The sequence below is a fragment of the Hyla sarda genome, chromosome 6, assembly GCF_029499605.1.
Source record: "Hyla sarda isolate aHylSar1 chromosome 6, aHylSar1.hap1, whole genome shotgun sequence".
Classification (NCBI taxonomy): Eukaryota; Metazoa; Chordata; class Amphibia; order Anura; family Hylidae; genus Hyla; species Hyla sarda.
Window position 1 is genome coordinate 140278158 of NC_079194.1, and position 19287 is coordinate 140297444.

At 43.9% G+C, this 19287-nt stretch overlaps 1 protein-coding gene across 3 annotated transcripts in view; it reads left to right on the forward strand.

Moving 5' to 3' along the window:
- The window catches only part of BSN (bassoon presynaptic cytomatrix protein), a 277532-nt gene that overhangs the window by 146018 nt on the left and 112227 nt on the right, over nt 1-19287 (forward strand). For 2 of the 3 annotated variants that reach the window (XM_056525257.1, XM_056525259.1), the window contains one exon: nt 13313-13846. In XM_056525257.1, coding sequence (XP_056381232.1) covers nt 13313-13846 — 534 coding nt within the window. Of the gene's footprint in view, nt 1-11664; nt 11749-13312; nt 13847-19287 lie in introns of those variants that run through there. The other variant, XM_056525260.1, reaches the window with a different exon arrangement.

Sequence of the window (19287 nt, forward strand, 5' to 3'; positions counted from 1 at the left end):
ACAGAGCCTCCAGCTGTTGCAAAACAACAACCCCCAGTATTGCCGTACAGCCAATGACTGTCCAGGCATGCTGGGAGTTTTGCATCAGCTGGAGGCACCCTGTTTGGGAATCACTGGCGTAGAAGACCCCTATGTCCATCCCTATGCAAATCCCTAATTTAGGCCTCAAATACGCATGGCGCTCTCTCACTTTGGAGCCCTGTCGTATTTCAAGGCAATAGTTTAGGAGCCCTTGTTATGTTCCTTAAGGGGTGTAGTTTGCAAAATGGGGTCACATGTGGGTGTTTTTTTTTGCGTTTATGTTAGAACCGCTGTAACGATCAGCCACCCCTGCGAATAATCACCTCAAATGTACAATGGCGCTCTCTCACTCCTGAGCTTTGTTGTGCGCCCACAGAGCATTTTACATCCACATATGGGGTATTTCTGTACTCGGGAGAAATTGCCTAACAAATTTTGGGGGCTTTTTCTCCTCTTACCCCTTATGAAAAGGTAAAGTTGGGGTCTTATCTAGCATGTTATTGTAAAAAAAAAAAAAAAATTTACAGTAACTTGCTGGTGTTGCCACATACTTTTTATTTTCACAAAAGGTAAAAGGGAAAAAAGACCCCCAAAATTTGTAATGCAATTTCTCCTGAGTACGGAAATACCCCATATGTGGATGTAAAATGCTCTGCGGGTGCACAACAAAGCTCAGGAGTGAGAGAGCACCATGTACATTTGAGGTGATTTGCACAGGGGTGGCTGATCGTTACAGCGGTTCTGACATAAACGCAAAAAAAAAAAAAAACACCCACATGTGACCCCATTTTGGAAACTACACCCCTTAAGGAACGTAACAAAGAGTATAGTGAGCCTTAACACCCCACAGGTGTTTGAAGAATTACAATGCTCAGAAGAGAAGGAGCGCCATTTGGCTTTTGGAGAAGGAATTTGGCTGGAATTGAAGGCCATGTGCGTTTACAAAGCCCCCATGGTGCCAGAACGGTGGAACCCCCCCACATGTGACCCCATTTTGGAACGACCCCCTCCCACAGAATTTAATAAGGGGTGTAGTGAGCATTTACACCCCACAGGTGTCTGACAGATCTTTGGAACAGTGGTCCATGAAAAAAAAAAATTAAATTCTGTGAGGGGTGTAGTTTCCAAAATGGGGTCACATGTGGGGTGATCCATTGTTCTGGCACCATGGTGGGCTTTGTAAACGCACATGGCCCCCGACTTCCATTCCAAACAATGGCGTCCACACATGGGCTATTTCCATACTCAGAAGAAATGGGGTTACAAATTTTGGGGGGCATATTCTCCTATAACCTCTTTTAAAAATAGTTAATTTGGTTAAAAAAAAAACCTGCAGTTTTGTGAAAAAACATTATTTTTAATTTACACATCCGACTTTAACGAAAAGTCGTCAAACACCTGTGGGGTGTTAAGGCTCACTGTGCCCCTTGTTACGTGCCTTGAGGGGTGTAGTTTCCAAAATAGTATGCCATGTGTGTATTTTTTTTGCTGTTATGGCTTCCTAAATGTGACATGCCCCCCAAAATTCATTTCAGCAAAATTTGTTTTCAAAAAGCCAAATGTGGCTCCTTCTCTTCTGAGCATTGTAGTGCGGCAGCAGAGCACTTTACGTCCGCATATGGGGTAATTCCATACTCAGAAGAAATGGGGTTACAAATTTTGGGGGCATTTTCTCCTGTTACCTCCTGTAAAAATGGTAAATTTGGGGGGAAAACTGCATTTTAGTGGAAAAATTTTTTTTTTCATTTACACATCCGAATTTAATGAAAAGTTGTAAAAGTTGTGCGGCCCCCCAAAGAAATGCCACCCCACACCATTACTGACCCACCACTGACCCATGCTGGAGGATGTTGCAGGCAGCACAACGTTCTCCACGGCATCTCCAGACTCTGTCATGTCTGTCACATGTGCTCAGTTTGAACCTGCTTTCATCTGTGAAGAGCACAGGGCGGCAGTGTAGAAATTACCAATCTTTGTGTTCACTGGCAAATGCCAAACGTCCTGCACGGTGTTGGGCTGCAAGCACAACCCCCACCTGTGGATGTCGGGCCCTCATACCACCCTCATGGAGTCTGTTTCTGACCGTTTGGGTGGACACATGCACATTTGTGGCCTGCTGCAGGTCATTTTGCAGGGCTCTGGCAGTGCTCCTCCTGCTCCTCCTTGCACAAAAGTGGAGGTAGCGGTCCTGCTGCTGTGTTGTTGGCCTCCTCCACATCTCTTGATGTACTGGCCTGTCTCCTGGTAGCACCTCCATGCTCTGGACACTACGCTGACAGACACAGCACAGCCTTCTTGCCCCAGCTCGCATTGATGTGCCATCCTGGAATGATCTCCACTACCTGAGACTACTAGAGTGAAAGCACCGCCAGCATTCAAAAGTGACCAAAACATCAGCCAGGAAACATAGGAACTGAGAAGTGATCTCTAGTCACCACCTGCAGAACCACTCCTTTATTAGGGGTGTCTTGCTAATTGCCTATAATTTCCACCTGTTGTCTGTTCCATTTGCACAACAGCATGTGAAATTGATTGCCAATCTGTGTTGCTTCCTGAGTGGACAGTGTGATTTCACAGAAGTGTGATTGACTTGGAGTTACATTGTGTTGTTTAAGTCTTCCCTTTAGTTTTTTTGAGCAGTGTATTTATAGATATAGGGTCAGCTCACAGCCTCCAGATGCCTTGAAATCCATATAGCAGGAAATATATGTCTCCACCGGAAGCCCAGAATGAAAACTGCTAAATTAAGTCTCAGCATTGATAAACCAGAGGGAAAAAATGGGTGATTCCAGCAACTGTTAAAAAATCTTACAGCTTTTTTACAAAAATATAAAAAATAAAAAACATGGACCATATCAAGAAAAAACTCCACACAAAACACCAAACAGCAGTAGTGCTGTGTATGTATGTATGTGCATCAGAGCTGTTTGTGTGTTGTGTTTATATGTCTGTTGGGCTACGTTGTTCAATAGAGTGCAGCTGGCCTAATTCAGATAGCAGATTACTTGCGGAAACTGGCAAATCAAAGGCTGAATTGGGCCAATCATGCCATATAATGTTTTCTTTAGCTGACCATGGCTGGCATTGCCTATAAGGCTCGACAAAGGGGATGTAACCCTTAAAATCAGGGTGTGGGACTCTCTGCCACCGTGAGCACTTTGGGTGGTTTACTATTTTGTAAATGACCTTTATATCTCATGGACTTATACATTAAGAAATACTAAAAGAGTTAAAGGAGTTAGCCAGGAAAAAACTTATATATATATATATATATATATATATATATATATCTCAACTGACTCAAAGTTAAACGGATTTGTAAATTACTTCTATTAAAAAATCTTAATCCTTTCAGTACTTTTTAGCTCCTGAAGTTGAGTTGTTCTTTTCTGTCTAAGTGCTTTCTGATGACACGTGTCTCGGGAACTGTCCAGGGTAGAAGCAAATCCCCATAGCAAACCTCTTCTACTCTGTGCAGTTCCCGAGACAAGCAAAGATGTCAGCAGAGAGCACTGTTGCCAGACAGAAAAGAACAATTCAACTTCAGCAGCTGATAATTATTGGAAGGATTAAGATTTTTTAATAGAAGTAATTTACAAATCTGTTTAACTTTCTGGAGCCAGTTGATATATAAAAAAATTTTTTTTCCTGGAATTCCCCTTTAAGCATAGTTACAGTCATTGACATGTGGGCTGCTGCCTCACATCATTTGCAATTCCTTTCCCTTAGCAAGCTGGGTCAGCTTTCTTTTCCTGTCTCTGTGCCTCTCAGTGCCTGCTGCAGGGACCTAGAGAAGGAGCTGTGAGAACCTTCATGACCCAGGCAGATCAAATTAGCCTGTATAGGGACATCTACTGGCCAAAATTATAATTAGAGATAGTCTTAGATTAGAGATAGTCTTAGAATGACCTTATGTGCAATATATCAATATTTTATGTTAGATGACAGTTGCTCTTTAAAACACTTACTGCAAATTAATTCATAACTTATTTAAAGTTATGCATTTTAAGTAAATGTTATTTTTATTCTGTCTTTCACTGTTCAAATAACCCTACCATTGACCTGTTGGGGACATCGGGCGTACAGGTACACCCTTGCCACCCCCTCCCCCCATGCTAATGGTAGGCAGTGGCGATCCTGCTGCTGTCCATGCTACAGATGCCGTGATCAAGGCCGAACACAGCATCTAAAGTGAATGTAAAAAGTTGCCAGTAACTCAGTGGAGCTCATCGTACCCCTGTGATGTGATTTCAGGGGTATGATGAGCTAAAATGGAGGAGGAGGGTCCCCTTACCTGCCGCCGATGGCTAAGTCACAGATGCACTCTGGCTTAGCCAGGCTTTACCAGTGGATCGACGATCTCCCCTATGGAGACTTAAAAAGTGTAAAATACAAATATAAAATCACCTTCCCTAATAAAAAATAAAATTACCCTTAGTTTCCAATTTTACAAAAAATAATTTACATATTTGGTTATCTCCAGGTGCAAAAGTGTCCAAACTATTAAAATGTAATGTTTATAATCCTGCACGCTAAACAACGTAAATGTAAAAAAAAATACCAAACACCTAAAATGGACAATTGTATGCATACCAATCTTCATCGGTGATCGCACGGTTGCGGAGCATGCCTCCCACTCCCCTGCTTAATAACTTCTGATCACATCGGGTGTCAGAAGTGAGACCCGGTGTGATCAATCCCTCAGCCCCTGTACTACAACCCCCATCATGGAACAGAGTCTGTTCCATGATGGGGGTAGTAGTACAAACACTAATGTAACCTCCCCAGCCACCGGCAGACTCCTGCAGTGGGGAATTACTACTCCCAGCATGGAAACAAGTCTGTTCCATGATGGGAGTAGTAGTAGTCCCTCAGCAATGCAGGAGTCTACTGATGTCACCTCTTCTGAGCATGCTCAGTAAAAATAATGTCCGTTATAATAACGGGCATTAACGGGTGTATTTTCTAACGTATGTCGGCCATAGACTTCAATGTTAAAAATAACATACGTTAATATACCCGTTTCTTTTGACGTGCGAAAAATTAGTGCATGTCACGTTATTTCTCCCGTCACAACTAACGTACGTTAGTCATGACGGGCTATAACGTGTGACAAAGGGTAAACGAAAAAACCCATTGACTTGAATGGGGTTGTTTAACGTGTGTTAATAATTATGTTTCAAACGTACGTGTATTAACGGGAGAACCTCATAGTGTGAAAGCAGCCTTAAAAAAAGTTTTCATTTTTAAAAGTAGTACAATAATAGAAAAACTATATAAACTGGACATTGTTTCAATGACATTGACCTACAGAAGAAAGAGAGTATGTCATTTTTGCCATAAAGTGCACTGTGTTAAAACCAAGCCCCCCAAAAGTTGCAGTTTTCTTATAAATTTATACCCACAAATAATTTTTTGGTTTCGCAGTACATTGTATGGAAAAATTAAAGGTTTCATAGTCTCATGAAAAACAATCCCTTACGACGACGTAAGTGGAAACACTGTGCGTCGTCGTCAAGGCAACATCACTAGTCTGGGCCCGAAGCGCGGAGAAGAGGCCCCCCCACCCCCCGATGAAAATGGACAGCCTGCAACGATTAACCATCCCCACCGGACGGTCCCTGCAGCAGAGATGGCCCGGATGCTGGGAGTTGTAGTTTTGCAACATCTGGAGGTCCGCAGGTTGAAGACCACTGATGAAGGGATTGACAAGCGGTGATGATGAAGGGAGTCTGGATGATTACATGGGGGATGATGTATTTCCCACCCTAGGCTTATAGTCGAGTCAATAACTTTTATTCTGGGTTTTTGGGGTAAAATTAGGGGCCTCGGCTTATATTCAGGTCGGCTTATACTCGAGTATATACGGTATGTTTAATTTCACCTGAAGCATCTTTCAGGTTTGGCAAGAATACGTGTGGCCTTGAACTGACTTACACACTCTGTTCCTGCCTTTTGAGGTGTCAACCTCCTTAAGGGTGCGTTTACACGGAGTAATTCAAGAGGAATTTACTCGAGTAATTCCTCTTGAATTCTCCGCTCCAAATGAATGCACATCTCCTAATTGTTTTTGTGCGGAATTTGCACAGAATTTGCGTGGAATTTGCGCAGAATTCACGCAGAAATAGCTGAAAAACCCTTCACTTATTTCTCCCCCATTTCCGCGCGCAATTCTGCGTGTAATTCCGCGCAAATTGTGCTTGAATTTTAAGCAGAAATAAAATAAATTTTTCTGCTGGAAAATTTTTCGGCGTGAATTACTCTTGATTTACTCAGTGTGAACGCACCCTAATAGGGTGGCCACAACCAGAGTGTCGGCTCCTACTCTACTAAGGTGCAGGGTGTAGCTAAGTCAAAGTAACAAACAACAAAGTATGCAAGTCAGGGCAAGTCAGGTCAGAGTTAAAGGGGTATTCCAGGCAAAACCTTTTTTTATATATATCAACTAGCTCCGGAAAGTTAAACAGATTTGTAAATTACTTCTATTAAAAAATCTTAATCCTTCCAATAGTTATTAGCTTCTGAAGTTTTCTGTCTAACTGCTCAATGATGATGTCACGTCCGGGGAGCTGTGCATGATGGGAGAACGTGAGTCATCAGAGAGCAGTTAGACAGAAAACAGCAACTCAACTTCAGAAGCTAATAACTATTGGAAGGATTAAGATTTTTTAATAGAAGTAATTTACAAATCTGTTTAACTTTCCGGAGCCAGTTGATATATATAAAAAAGTTTTGGCCTGGACTACCCCTTTAATAAACAGTTGAGTCGCAATAGGAGCACTAACAGGGAATGCACAAATAAACATATTATCAGGGTCAAACAAACCAAGTAGGTAACAGTGAGAGTGGTGCAGTAATGAACTAGAATGTAATAGAGTAATCAGGAAAACAGGCCAGAATATACAGAAGATACAAAGATGAATAGCAAACCAGAGCCAGAATCATGGGAAAGATGCTTTTGCAGGCAAGAACTTAAAGTTCCCTTACGTCCTAACCAGTAGCACAGATGGGGTATTCCACCCCCCGCGAACTGGTAGGACAGATGGAAGTTTTATTGAACCTAATTAAACAATCAGTAAGACACACCCACAACCCCCTGTATAAGTAAGAGGGTCATCCTCTGCCTCATTGTGTTTTTTTCTGTCCTCCCGGACAGTGGGACAGATGGTGACCCCCTTACTCCTGTTGGAGGGGGGGGGTTTTCTCTTACTTGCAGTTCTGGGCTTAGTTTGCGCCCATCTGCTCCTATCCTATCCGGCCGGAAGTGCGTCAGCGGCGTCTGACGTCACTTCCTGTTTCTCTCTTTCGCTCCCGGCTCGGTTTTTTGCGCCGTTTTTGCCAATAATGCGGCGAAACCGAGCGAGGAGCCTCTTCTATAACCCTCTAACTAATAGGGTTCCTTTTCCTCCTGTTTTTTGTAAGACAGGATTTCTCTTTCTGCAACTCCGCCTTGTGGGCGGAGTCTTGTTTTGGCGCCAGCCAGGAGGATATTTAAACTCCCCCTAGGCTGCCATTCAGCCTCCTAGAGTGCAGAGCTGTTGGTACTTCCACAGTCCTGTCTTTTTGAGTCTTAGTAGTGCATCCTTGTGGATACTACTGTTTCCCTATCTCTCTTACCTGGTCTCTTGCTGAGAACTTTGGGTATTTTTATTATATTTTAGCTAGCCGCAATTTTTTCTTGCCGCTACATTATCTAATCACTCCTCTCATATTTACCTAGATATGTCGACCGAGGGCTCAGGGGATCGTGAAGGCTTGGCAAAAAGATCCGCCAAGCGCAAGCACCCCAGCATCTTAAATTGGCCTCCAAGTCTATGGCCCTGGCTTCCGCTGGACGACGTCCTCTATGGTTAAAACCTTGGAAGGTTGACAACTCTTCCAAGAACACCTTATGTGCTATGCCTTACGAACCCGGCATTCTTTTCGGAGCTGAGCTGGACCGCATTATGGAGGGACTTTCTGACAAGAAAGGCAAGTCCCTTCCTTATTCCTCCTTTCGTGGTCGAGGCCGGCGTTCTGGGGGCGGATCAGCCCCCCAGCCTAAGCCTCAGAGAGAATGGGGTAATCAACGCCGGGGCGGAAAACGCTCCCGTGGCTCCAAAGACAACAGAAAGCTCTGACTGCGGGCTTCTACGAAGCTCTGGGTTCCTTGCCGAGGTGACCTTTCCAGTTTCCCATCCTGCCCCCCAGATTCCAGTTGGTGGTCGTCTTCACCACTTTTCAAGCGCCTGGTCCCTCCACATTCAGGATCCTTGGGTCCTGAGATTAATCTCGGATGGTTATTCGATAGACCTCGAATCAATTCCCCCATCCAATTATGTGGAGACAAGAGTTTTTTCACCAATCAAACAGGGGGCGCTAGAAACCTACATTCTGGAATACATCCAGAAGAATGCCTTAGAGGAAGTTCCTCTTTCAGAACGGGGGTCAGGAATTTATTCTCCAGTCTTCCTAGTTCCCAAGGTAACAGGAGACTGGCGGATGATTATAGATCTGAGATATCTCAATCAGTATGTGAAGCACAAACGCTTTCGTATGGAAACTATTCAATCTGTGGTCAACCTCATCTCGCCAGGGGATTACCTGGCTACTCTGGATCTAAAGGATGCTTACCTTCATATTCCTATTCATCCGGTATCCAGAAAGTATCTAAGGATCGCAGTTCAGGTAGGGGGAGTTCTAAAACACCTCCAGTTTGTAGCCCTCCCGTTTGGAATTTCTTCGGCCCCACACACATTTACCAAAGTGGTGGTAGCGGTAGTCGCTGCTCTAAGGCTCCAGGGGCTCAGCATCGTTCCCTACCTAGACGATTGGCTCCTCAGAGCTCCTTCTTCTGCGATCCTGTCCCAACATCTGCAACTAGCAGTATCCTTCCTTCACCAGTTAAGGTGGATAGTCAATTGGGCCAAATCCAATTTCCTCCCTACTACCTCAGTGAGGTTTCTCGGCTTCATAGTCGACTCAATCTCCATGACACTCTACCTCTCTCCCGAGAGGAAATCTCGGGTGCAGGAATTGGCCCTTTTTTCTCTCTGTACCCCGGAGAGTTTCCATTCGCACTCTTATGCGGATGTTGGGACTTATGTCCGCTACCGTGGATGCGGTTCCTTGGGCTCTTTGGCATCTACGCCCTCTTCAATCAGAGGTGCTCGCCACTTGGAATCTCAGGCCCTCGGGCCTAAACAAGTGCCACTCCCTGTCTTATCGAGTCAGGTCCTCTCTCAGATGGTGGTCTCACCTCGAGGACGGCAAGTCAATGATCCAACCCCCTTGGATCATACTTACTACCGACGCGTCCCTTGTAGGTTGGGGAGCGCATCTCTTGGATCTGTTAGTGCGGGGATCTTGGTCTCCTCAGGAGAGAGGGTTAACCTCCAATCTCCTCGAGATTCGAGCCATCAGATTAGCACTCCTCCACTTTGCTTCTCTTCTTCAAGGGAAAGCAGTAAAGATCCAATCAGACAGCATGACGGCTGTATTGTACATCAACAAGCAGGGAGGCACTCGATCACAAAGCCTCCTCAGAGAGGTGGGTCTGATCTTGGATTGGGCAGAGAGGAACCTAACCCACCTGTCGGCAGTTCACATTCGGGGATCTCTCAATGTGATCGCCGACCGCCTGAGCAGAGGACTTTCAACTGGAGAATGGTCTCTCCATCCAGAGATGTTCAAACAAATAATACTCAGGTGGGGTATGCCAGAAATAGATCTTATGGCAACAAGGTTCAACACCAAAGTGGTGAGATTTTGTTCCCTGTACAGGGAAGACAACCCAGTAGCAATCGATGCTCTCTCAATCCCATGGAGGTTCAGGCTGGCCTACATCTTCCCTCCAATTTCCTTGATCCCAAGGGTATTGATGAAAATCAGGCAGGACCAAGCCTCTGTCATAGCCATAATTCCATTTTGGCCCAAGAGAGCTTGGTTTACCCAACTCTTGCAAATGAGTCGGGGACAATTCTGGAGGCTTCCCCCAGAGCAAGCACTAGTGTCGGGGGACACTCACAGCTGCTCAAATCTTCAAATGTTCAACCTGACAGCCTGGAGGTTGACCAGTCCCTTCCACATCTAGAAGGGCTTTCTAGTGCGGTCTTGAATACCCTCTCGCATTCCAGAGCGGAGTCCACTAACAGAGCCTATAAAAGAATTTGGACAACTTTTCAGTCTTGGTGCTCCAAGAAACAACTACCTGGACAGAATCCAGCTGTTGCCACAATCCTCAACTTTCTCCAGGAGGGATTAGACAAGAATCTATCTCCTTCCACACTCAGAGTTCAGGTATCAGCCATCTCTGCCTTTCTCAATAAACCATTGTCTCAAGACCCACTAGTCAAAATATTCTTGAGGGGATCCTCAAGGTTAAAACCTACAATTATACAACCTGTCCCAGCATGGGACTTATCGATGGTGCTCAAGGGGTTAGCATCTCCCCCCTTTGAGCCCTTGGAGGAGGTGGACATGAAGTTTGTTACCATTAAAATAACTTTTTTACTGGCAATCACTTCAGCCAAAAGGATTGGGGAACTTCAAGCGCTCTCGGCACTTGAACCATATACAAAATTTTTGCCGGATCGAGTGTTACTCAGATTCATGCCATCCTTTATACCTAAGGTTCCATCATTCCAAAATATAAATCAAGTTATATCCCTGCCAGTATTTTCTCCTCCTCCATCCTCCAATGAAGATAGTGCTCTTCATTGCCTAGATATCTCGAGATGTCTCCAGATCTATATAAGAAGATCTTTGGAGTTTCGGAAGGATGAAAATCTGCTAATTCTCTTTTCAGGACCCAAGAGAGGTCTTAAAGCTTCAAAGCCCTCCATCAGTAGATGGGTAAAAGATGCCATTCGTATTGCCATGGTATCCCAAGGTAAGGAGCCTCCTGAGTTTGTAAAAGCTCATTCCACCAGGTCTGTATCTACCTCCTTTGCGGAAAGGAGTCTTGTTCCCTTGGAACATATATGCAAAGCTGCTTCCTGGAGTTCACTCTCCACATTTATCACCCACTACAGACTTGACAGTAGATTGGCCGATTTTTCCTCATTTGGACGGACAGTATTATCTGCCGTCAGGCATGAGAGCCCTCCCTCATAGGGTTTCTGCTTGCCATTTCCCCATCTGTGCTACTGGTTAGGACGTAAGGGAATCGTTAATTTCTAACGATAATTTGTTTTCCCTTAGTCCTAACAGTAGCACAACTTTCCCTCCCTAGTTAAGTTATTTTCTTCTATTATTTACCTTAAGTTCTTCTTGTTACTACACAATGAGGCAGAGGATGACCCTCTTACTTATACAGGGGGTTGTGGGTGTGTCTTACTGATTGTTTAATTAGGTTCAATAAAACTTCCATCTGTCCTACCAGTTCGCGGGGGGTGGAATACCCCATCTGTGCTACTGTTAGGACTAAGGGAAAACAAATTATCGTTAGAAATTAACGATTCTTACAGTCTAACTAGGCCAGCTCAGGAATGAGTGGACACTAAAACTGGAAACGATTGGCCAGTCGTCCACACCTCCTGATTGCTCCTGGTGTCAACACAGTGACAGACGATGCCACAGGTGAACAGGAGGGGCTGGAGCTGCTGCAAGAGCCAGAAACTGACACAGCCGTCATAGCATCAGCTTAGGGCTATTTATCCAAAGAGTAAAAGTAATGTGATGGGATATATCATAGGAATTTATGGAGTCTTCCTCTTCAATGCAGTGATCCAGTGCTCACCAAATAAAGTAAGTCCATGTATAATGAATAGTGAGAGAAATAGCAGGCGGCACTCAGGAATCTAGCAAATAATCAGCTTCTTTATTGCCTCATAGCAGGTCTCAGATAGAGAGGAGCACAAACACCAACAGTTTCACATCTCCATGAAGGCTTTCTCAAGGTCCTTATATAATGAACAGTCCCAAGACCTCTGATTGGTCTCATGCTCCTTAATGTATAATCCTAAAACCTGTGATAGTACTAAGGCTGGGTTCACACAATGTAAAATGAAAACAAAAATACTGCAATAAAAAATTGATTGAAAATTGATATATAAAGCTCCAGTTTTTTTTTAATCTAATAATGTGTTTAATTAAAGTATGTTCACATTGAATAATGTGAACTGAATCTTCGCTCGCAGAATTGTGTGAGCGGAGATTCTATCTGGCGTCCCGTGGCCCTACACTGTCACCATTGATGGCAATGCAGGGGTCACGGACTTCTGTGCAAAGAATGAGCATTGTGCAATGTGAACAGGTCCGTGGAAGACCCATTCACACTAATGTTAGGGCGCCAATTCCTCAGTGTGAACAAACCCTAAAAGTGTATGGAAAAATAGCGATCAGTGCACACACACAAAAATAACAAGTTTCTTGTACTAGTACTTTCATGTAATAGTTTCTAAGGCTAAGTTTCCACTTGTTTTTTTGCCTGCAGTTTTTGAGCCAAAGTCAGATGTGGATCCATAAGAGAGAAGTATAAGTCCATCCTTTATATGTCCTATTCCTTTTGAATACACTTCTGGCTTTGGCTCAAAAACTGCAGTGGCAGTTTTCCAAAAACTCCCGGAAAATAAAAACAAGTGGAAACTTGGCCTCAGAGTTATTCTGCTCACATGACTTTTTGCTTGATTTCATTAGATCATAACTCACACAAGATGAATGGTAGATATTAATGTATTACTGAACCAATGTGTTAAAGGGGTATTCAGGGCAAAAACATCTTATCCCCTATCGAAAGGATTGGGGATAAGATATCTGATCGCGGGGGGCCCGCTGCTGGGACCCCCGCAATCTCCCTGCAGCAGCCGGCATTCTATGCGTAGCTGCGTCTGCAGTTTCGGAAACCGCTGGGCTTCTGAGACGGGGATGTGACATCATGCCATGCCCCCTCCATTAATTTTTATGGGAGGGGACGTAACGGCCGCAACACCCCCTCCCATAGACATGAATGAAGGGGGCGTGGCTGACATGACGTCCCCGTCTCGGAAGCCCGGCGGTTTCCGAAACAGCAGACGCTGCTACGCATAGAATGCGGGCTGCTGCAGGGAGATTGCGGGGGGTCCCAGCGGCGGGCCCCCCGCAATCAGACATCTTATCCCCTTTCCTTTCGATAGGGGATAAGATGTTTTTCCCCGGAATACCCCTTTAACCTGAGTGTGTATTGTCACTGCTGCACTAAGACACCAATGTGTCAATTCTATAAGAACAGGCACAGGATGTTCAAAGATGTGGGTCCTGCCTCTTTTGTATGTTGTGTCTTTTTACTTGCTTCTGTGGTTGTCTCACCAAACCAATTTCTTCTTTATTGCAGAAAAATGAATGGTTATGTTTAAACTGCCAAACTCAGCGGTTATTAGAGGGAAGCTTAGGAGACGCTCCGCCATCGCCCTTACCCCCATCCAAACAAGGCTTACCAAGGCATCAGCCAGGGATCTCTGCAGCAGCATCACCCAAACATGTCCCCGGAGTTTCAGGGTCACCAAGACACCAGCTAGCTCAAAGCCAGACAGCATCGCCCCATCACCAGAAAACTGCACCTGTACCCACAGCATCACCTCAGCATCACACAGGAGCAGTGAGTCAACAGAAGGGAAGTGCAGGACACCCACCAGGGCACACACATGACAAGAGAAGTTCTCAACAAAACCACCTCAAGAGTTCAGAACAAGTCAAGAATGAAGAGAGAACTACTCTGGAAGATGTGACCCAGCCCAAAGCTCCTGCAGATTCTCAAAAGTTGTCAAAGCAGATGGTGCCAAAGGGAAAAACTGCGGGCAGTAAAAAAGAGTCCGGGTCAAAAAATGGGAAGTCGTCCTCTGAGATTCATAAGATGAGAGACCAAGAGGTATGTTGTTAATGAAGTAAAATAAGCACTCCTGGTTTGTTGTTTTTTTTTAGCCCATATCATGTGCACTCACCATCACTAGCTCTAAAGGGCCATTTATTTTACTTTAGCACAGGTGCATCTATGCCTTTCATTTCGGTAACTTGGTCTTATGATCACAAGTTTGACTAAGTCCTGCTAGCTTCCAGACACTTCCCTCCCCTCCCTTACTTAGTCTCTCTGTATGCTGTTGCTATATACAGGGTGGGCCATTTATATGGATACACCTTAATGAAATGGGAATGGTTGGTGATATTAACTTCCTGTTTGTGGCAAATTAGTATATGTGAGGGGGGAAACTTTTCTAGATGGGTGGCGACCATGGCGGCCATTTTGAAGGAACCATGGAAAAAATAACAAATTATATTGCTAAAATTTCAGGGGGAGTGCCTTTAAAACTTCACTTTTAATGGTATGTATTAAAATACACCAAACTAAATAATATGTGTCATAATTGCCACCACCAACAAAAATCAAAGATCGGTTGGTTTGCACCAACAGGTACCACACTTAAGTGGATTTACTCATTTGCTACAGCACATGTTCTATGTCAAGCCTGGGCTGAAACCCAACGCGCTTCTGCCCCAGTGTTAGAGCGTCCTCAGGGGTATTACCCAGTAGGTATAAGAATCAATAATTATATTATAGCAATATGCTGCAAAGAATCGTATTGTGGCTGAACATATTTTATATAAGAGGAGCACCCGATACTAGTGCTTTCCCTCTATTCCAACAAACGGCAGACAGCGGAGCCCAGCGTACTGTTTTTGCACCCTGCTCCAGGCACGATTCTGCCGTTCATCCGAAAGTCCCCGGTGTAGCGCCAACCCGCAGTGGCGGGGAGCTGTCTATGTTTGACTGCTCTCAGCGCTCACTGCAGTGAGCGCTGAGAGCAGTCAAACAGTCAAACATAGACAGTCAAACATAGACAGCTCCCTGCCACTGCGGGTTGGCGCTACACAGGAGACTTTCGGATGAACGGCAGAATCGTGCCTGGAGCAGGGTGCAAAAACAGTACACTGGGCTCCGCTGTCTGCCGTTTGTTGGAATAGAGGGAAAGCACTAGTATCGGGTGCCCCTCTTATATAAAATATGTTCAGCCACAATACAATTCTTTGCAGCATATTGCTATAATATAATTATTGATTCTTATACTTACTGGGTAATACCCCTTAGGACGCTCTAACACTGGGGCAGAAGCGCGTTGGGTTTCAGCCCAGGCTTGATATAGAACATGTGCTGTAGCAAATGAATAAATCCACTTAAGTGTGGTACCTGTTGGTGCAAACCAACTGATCTTTGATTTTTGTTGGTGGTGGCAATTATGACGCATATTATTTAGTTTGGTGTATTTTAACCCCTTAAGGACGCAGGACGTAAATGTACGTCCTGGTGAGGTGGTACTTAACGCACCAGGACGTCCATCTACGTCCTGTGCATAACCGTGGGCATCGGATCGATGCCCGTGTCATGCGCGGCTGATCCCGGCTGCTGATCGCAGCCAGGGACCCGCCGGCAATGGCCGACGCCCACGATCTCGTGGGCGTCCGCCATTAACCCCTCAGGTGCCGGGATCAATACAGATCCCGGCATCTGCGGCAGTGCGCGATTTGAATGAATGATCGGATCGCCCGCAGAGCTGCTGCGGGGATCCGATCATTCATAACGCCGCACGGAGGTCCCCTCTCCTTCCTCCGTCCGGCTCCCGACGTCTCCTGCTCTGGTCTGTGATCGAGCAGACCAGAGCAGAAGATGACCGATAATACTGATCTGTTCTATGTCCTATACATAGAACAGATCAGTATTAGCAATCATGGTATTGCTATGAATAGTCCCCTATGGGGACTATTCAAGTGTAAAAAAAAATGTAAAAAAATGTAAAAGTAAAAGTAAAAAAAAAAGTGAAAAATCCCCTCCCCCAATAAAAAAGTAAAACGTCTGTTTTTCCTATTTTACCCCCAAAAAGCGTAAAAAACATTTTTTATAGACATATTTGGTATCGCCGCGTGCGTAAATGTCCGAACTATTAAAATAAAATGTTAATGATCCCGTACAGTGAACGGCGTGAACGAAAAAAAAAAAAAAGTCCAAAATTCCTACTTTTTTAATACATTTTATTAAAAAAATAATTATAAAAAATGTATTAAAAGTTTTTTATATGCAAATTTGGTATTAAAAAAAGTACAGATCATGGCGCAAAAAATGAGCCCCCATACCGCCGCTTATACGGAAAAATAAAAAAGTTAGAGGTCATCAAAATAAAGGGATTATAAACGTACTAATTTGGTTAAAAAGTTTGTGATTTTTTTTAAGCGCAACAGTAATATAAAAGTACGTAATAATGGGTATCATTTTAATCATATTGACCCTCAGAATAAAGAACACACGTCATCTTTACCATAAATTGTACGGCGTGAAAACGAAACCTTCCAAAATTAGCAAAATTGCGTTTTTCTTTTTAATTTCCCCACAAAAATAGTGTTTTTTGGTTGCGCCATACATTTTATGATATAATGAGTTATGTCATTACAAAGGACAACTGGTCGCGCAAAAAACAAGCCCTCATACTAGTCTGTGGATGAAAATATAAAAGAGTTATGATTTTTAGAAGGCGAGGAGGAAAAAATGAAAACGTTAAAATGAAATTGTCTGAGTCCTTAAGGCCAAAATGGGCTGAGTCGTTAAGAGGTTAATACATACCATTAAAAGTGAAGTTTTAAAGGCACTCCCCCTGAAATTTTAGCAATATAATTTGTTATTTTTTCCATGGTTCCTTCATAAGCTGAGAGGTTATAGCTGTGTGCAGGCTCTTCTGCACTAAACTTGTAAATTTCGGCCATTTTGAATTCAACTTTAGTTTTTTCAATAGGAAGAGGGTCATGTGACACATCAAACTTATTTGGAGTTTCACAAGAAAAACAATGATGTGCTTGGTGTTAATGTAACTTTATTCTTTCATGAGTTATTACAAAGTTTCTGACCACTTATAAAATGTGTTCAATGTGCTGCCCATTGTGTTGGATTGTCAATGCAACTCTCTTCTCCCACTCTTCACACACTGATAGCAACACCGCAGGAGAAAGGCTAGCACAGGCTTCCAGTATCCGTAGTTTCAGGTGCTGCAGAATGGGCAAAACAAAAATTGGAACAGGACGCTCAGTTTACGCAGAAGATTTTGTTCAATGATGAGGCAAACTTTTATGTGAATGGTGAAGTTAACAAACAAAACCACCGCTATTCGTCTGACACTAACCCACATTGGATAGATCCCTCCAAGACTGTTGGAACACAAACATTGATGGTATGGTGTGGTATATGGGGTACAAAGATAGTGGGGCCATTCTTTATCAATTGAAACCTCAAGGCCACTGGATATGCGAAATTGCTACATGATTATGTGTTTCCCTCTTTATGCACTGAAGCTGGTACGTTCCCTGAGTTTTTCCAGCAAGATGGTGCACCACCACATTATGGGTGTCAGGTGCGAGCATTCCTAGATGAACAGTTTCCTTGAAAGTGGATTGGTCATTGTGGGCCAGTTCAATGGCTCCCAAGGTCTCCCGATCTGACCCCCTTAGACTTTTATCTTTGGGGTCATCTGAAGGCAATTGTCTATGCTGTGGAGATACGAGATGTGCAACACCTGAAACTACGGATACTGGATGCCTGTGCTAGCATTTCTCCTGCAGTGTTGCTATCAGTGTGTGACGAGTGGGACAAGAGGGTTGCATTGACAATCCAACACAATGGGCAGCACATTGAACACATTTTATAAGTGGTCAGAAACTTGTAAATACCTCATGAAAGAATAAAGTAACGTTAAAGCCAAGCACATCATTGTTTTTCTTTTGAAATTGCCAATAGGTTTGATGTGTCACATGACCCTCTTCCTATTGAAAAAACAAAAGTTGGATTCAAAATGGCCGACTTCAAAATGGCCGCCATAGTCACCACCCATCTTGAAAAGTTTCCCCCCTCACATATACTAATGTGCCACAAACAGGAAGATAATATCACCAACCATTCCCATTTTATTAAGATGTATCCATATAAATGGCCCACCCTGTAGTTTCACAATATATAGTAATTTTACACCTCCCCTGTGGCTAGGGAAGCAAGGCCCCTACGCGACTCCGCCCCTGGCCACACCTCTGTCACACCCCTATACAACCCAAATACCTCCTCATGCCCCACCCCTACACACAAAATAAAATAAAATTATAGAAAACATGTTAATGTAGGTAAGATAATTTTTCTTGACCAATAATACCAATATACAAGGAGGAAATATATACCGCCACACAATAACTGCATAATACCACCATACTGTACTGAATAAACTACTGTACTACTATACACAGACCAGTATTTCCCTATACCGTGCCCCTACAGTGGTAGATACTAGCTGTACACAGGATCTCTTTATCATATAAGTGATTATAAACAGGACCATATAGAGGTAGATACCAGCTGTACACAGGATCTGAATACCTTTATAAGTGATTTTATTTAGGATCATAAAGCGGTAGATACCATCTGTACACAGGATATATACACCATATAAGTGATTACAGTTATATCTAGGGAACTCACAGATGTCTTTTCTGATCGGCAGCATCTTCTTCCCTTTTCTTCTCCGTCAGATCAGACCGCCATGATGACCCCTTCCATCCAAAACTCATCTCTTAACATCTGCAGGACAAAGATGTTAGATTTAGCATTTTTCCAGTGCTATCACTACACAATCTCCCCATCTATAGGCCCCCAAACTGTTATAATGCCCTCCTTCGTGTACTGCACAGAAAAGGACAGGCAAGTAGGTAGACAGGTAGTTAGGTAGCCAGGTATGTAGGTAAGTATGTAATTAGGTATGTAGGTATCCTGGTAGCTAGCTAGGTAGTTAGGTAGCCAGGTTTGTAGGTAGGTATGTAATTAGGTATGTAGGTATCCAGGTAGCTTGCTAGGTAGTTAGTTATGTAGTTAGGTAGTTACTTAGCTAGATATGTGGGCCAGGTAGTTCGGCAGCCAGGTATGCAGGCCAGGTAGTTAGGCAGCCAGGTATGTGAGCCAGGTTGTTAGGCAGCCAGGTATAAGGGCCAGGTAGTTAGGCAGCCAGGTATGTTGGCCAAGTAGTTAGGCAGTCAGGTATTTGGGCCTAGTAGTTAGGCAGCCATGTATATGGGCCAGTTAGTTAGGCACCCAGGTATGTGCTCTATTGCCGGCCACGTTCTTCAGCCTTCGCAGTGCAGGCTCAGATGAGTGACGTCATCAGTACCTGCACTGCGTGGGTGTAGGTCACATCTCCTTTCAGTGTAGGCCACAGATGCAGCTAACACAGAAAAGAGGCTTACAGCTGTATGCTCATGAGCCGTGCATACAGCTGAAAGCAGCCTTAGCCTGCC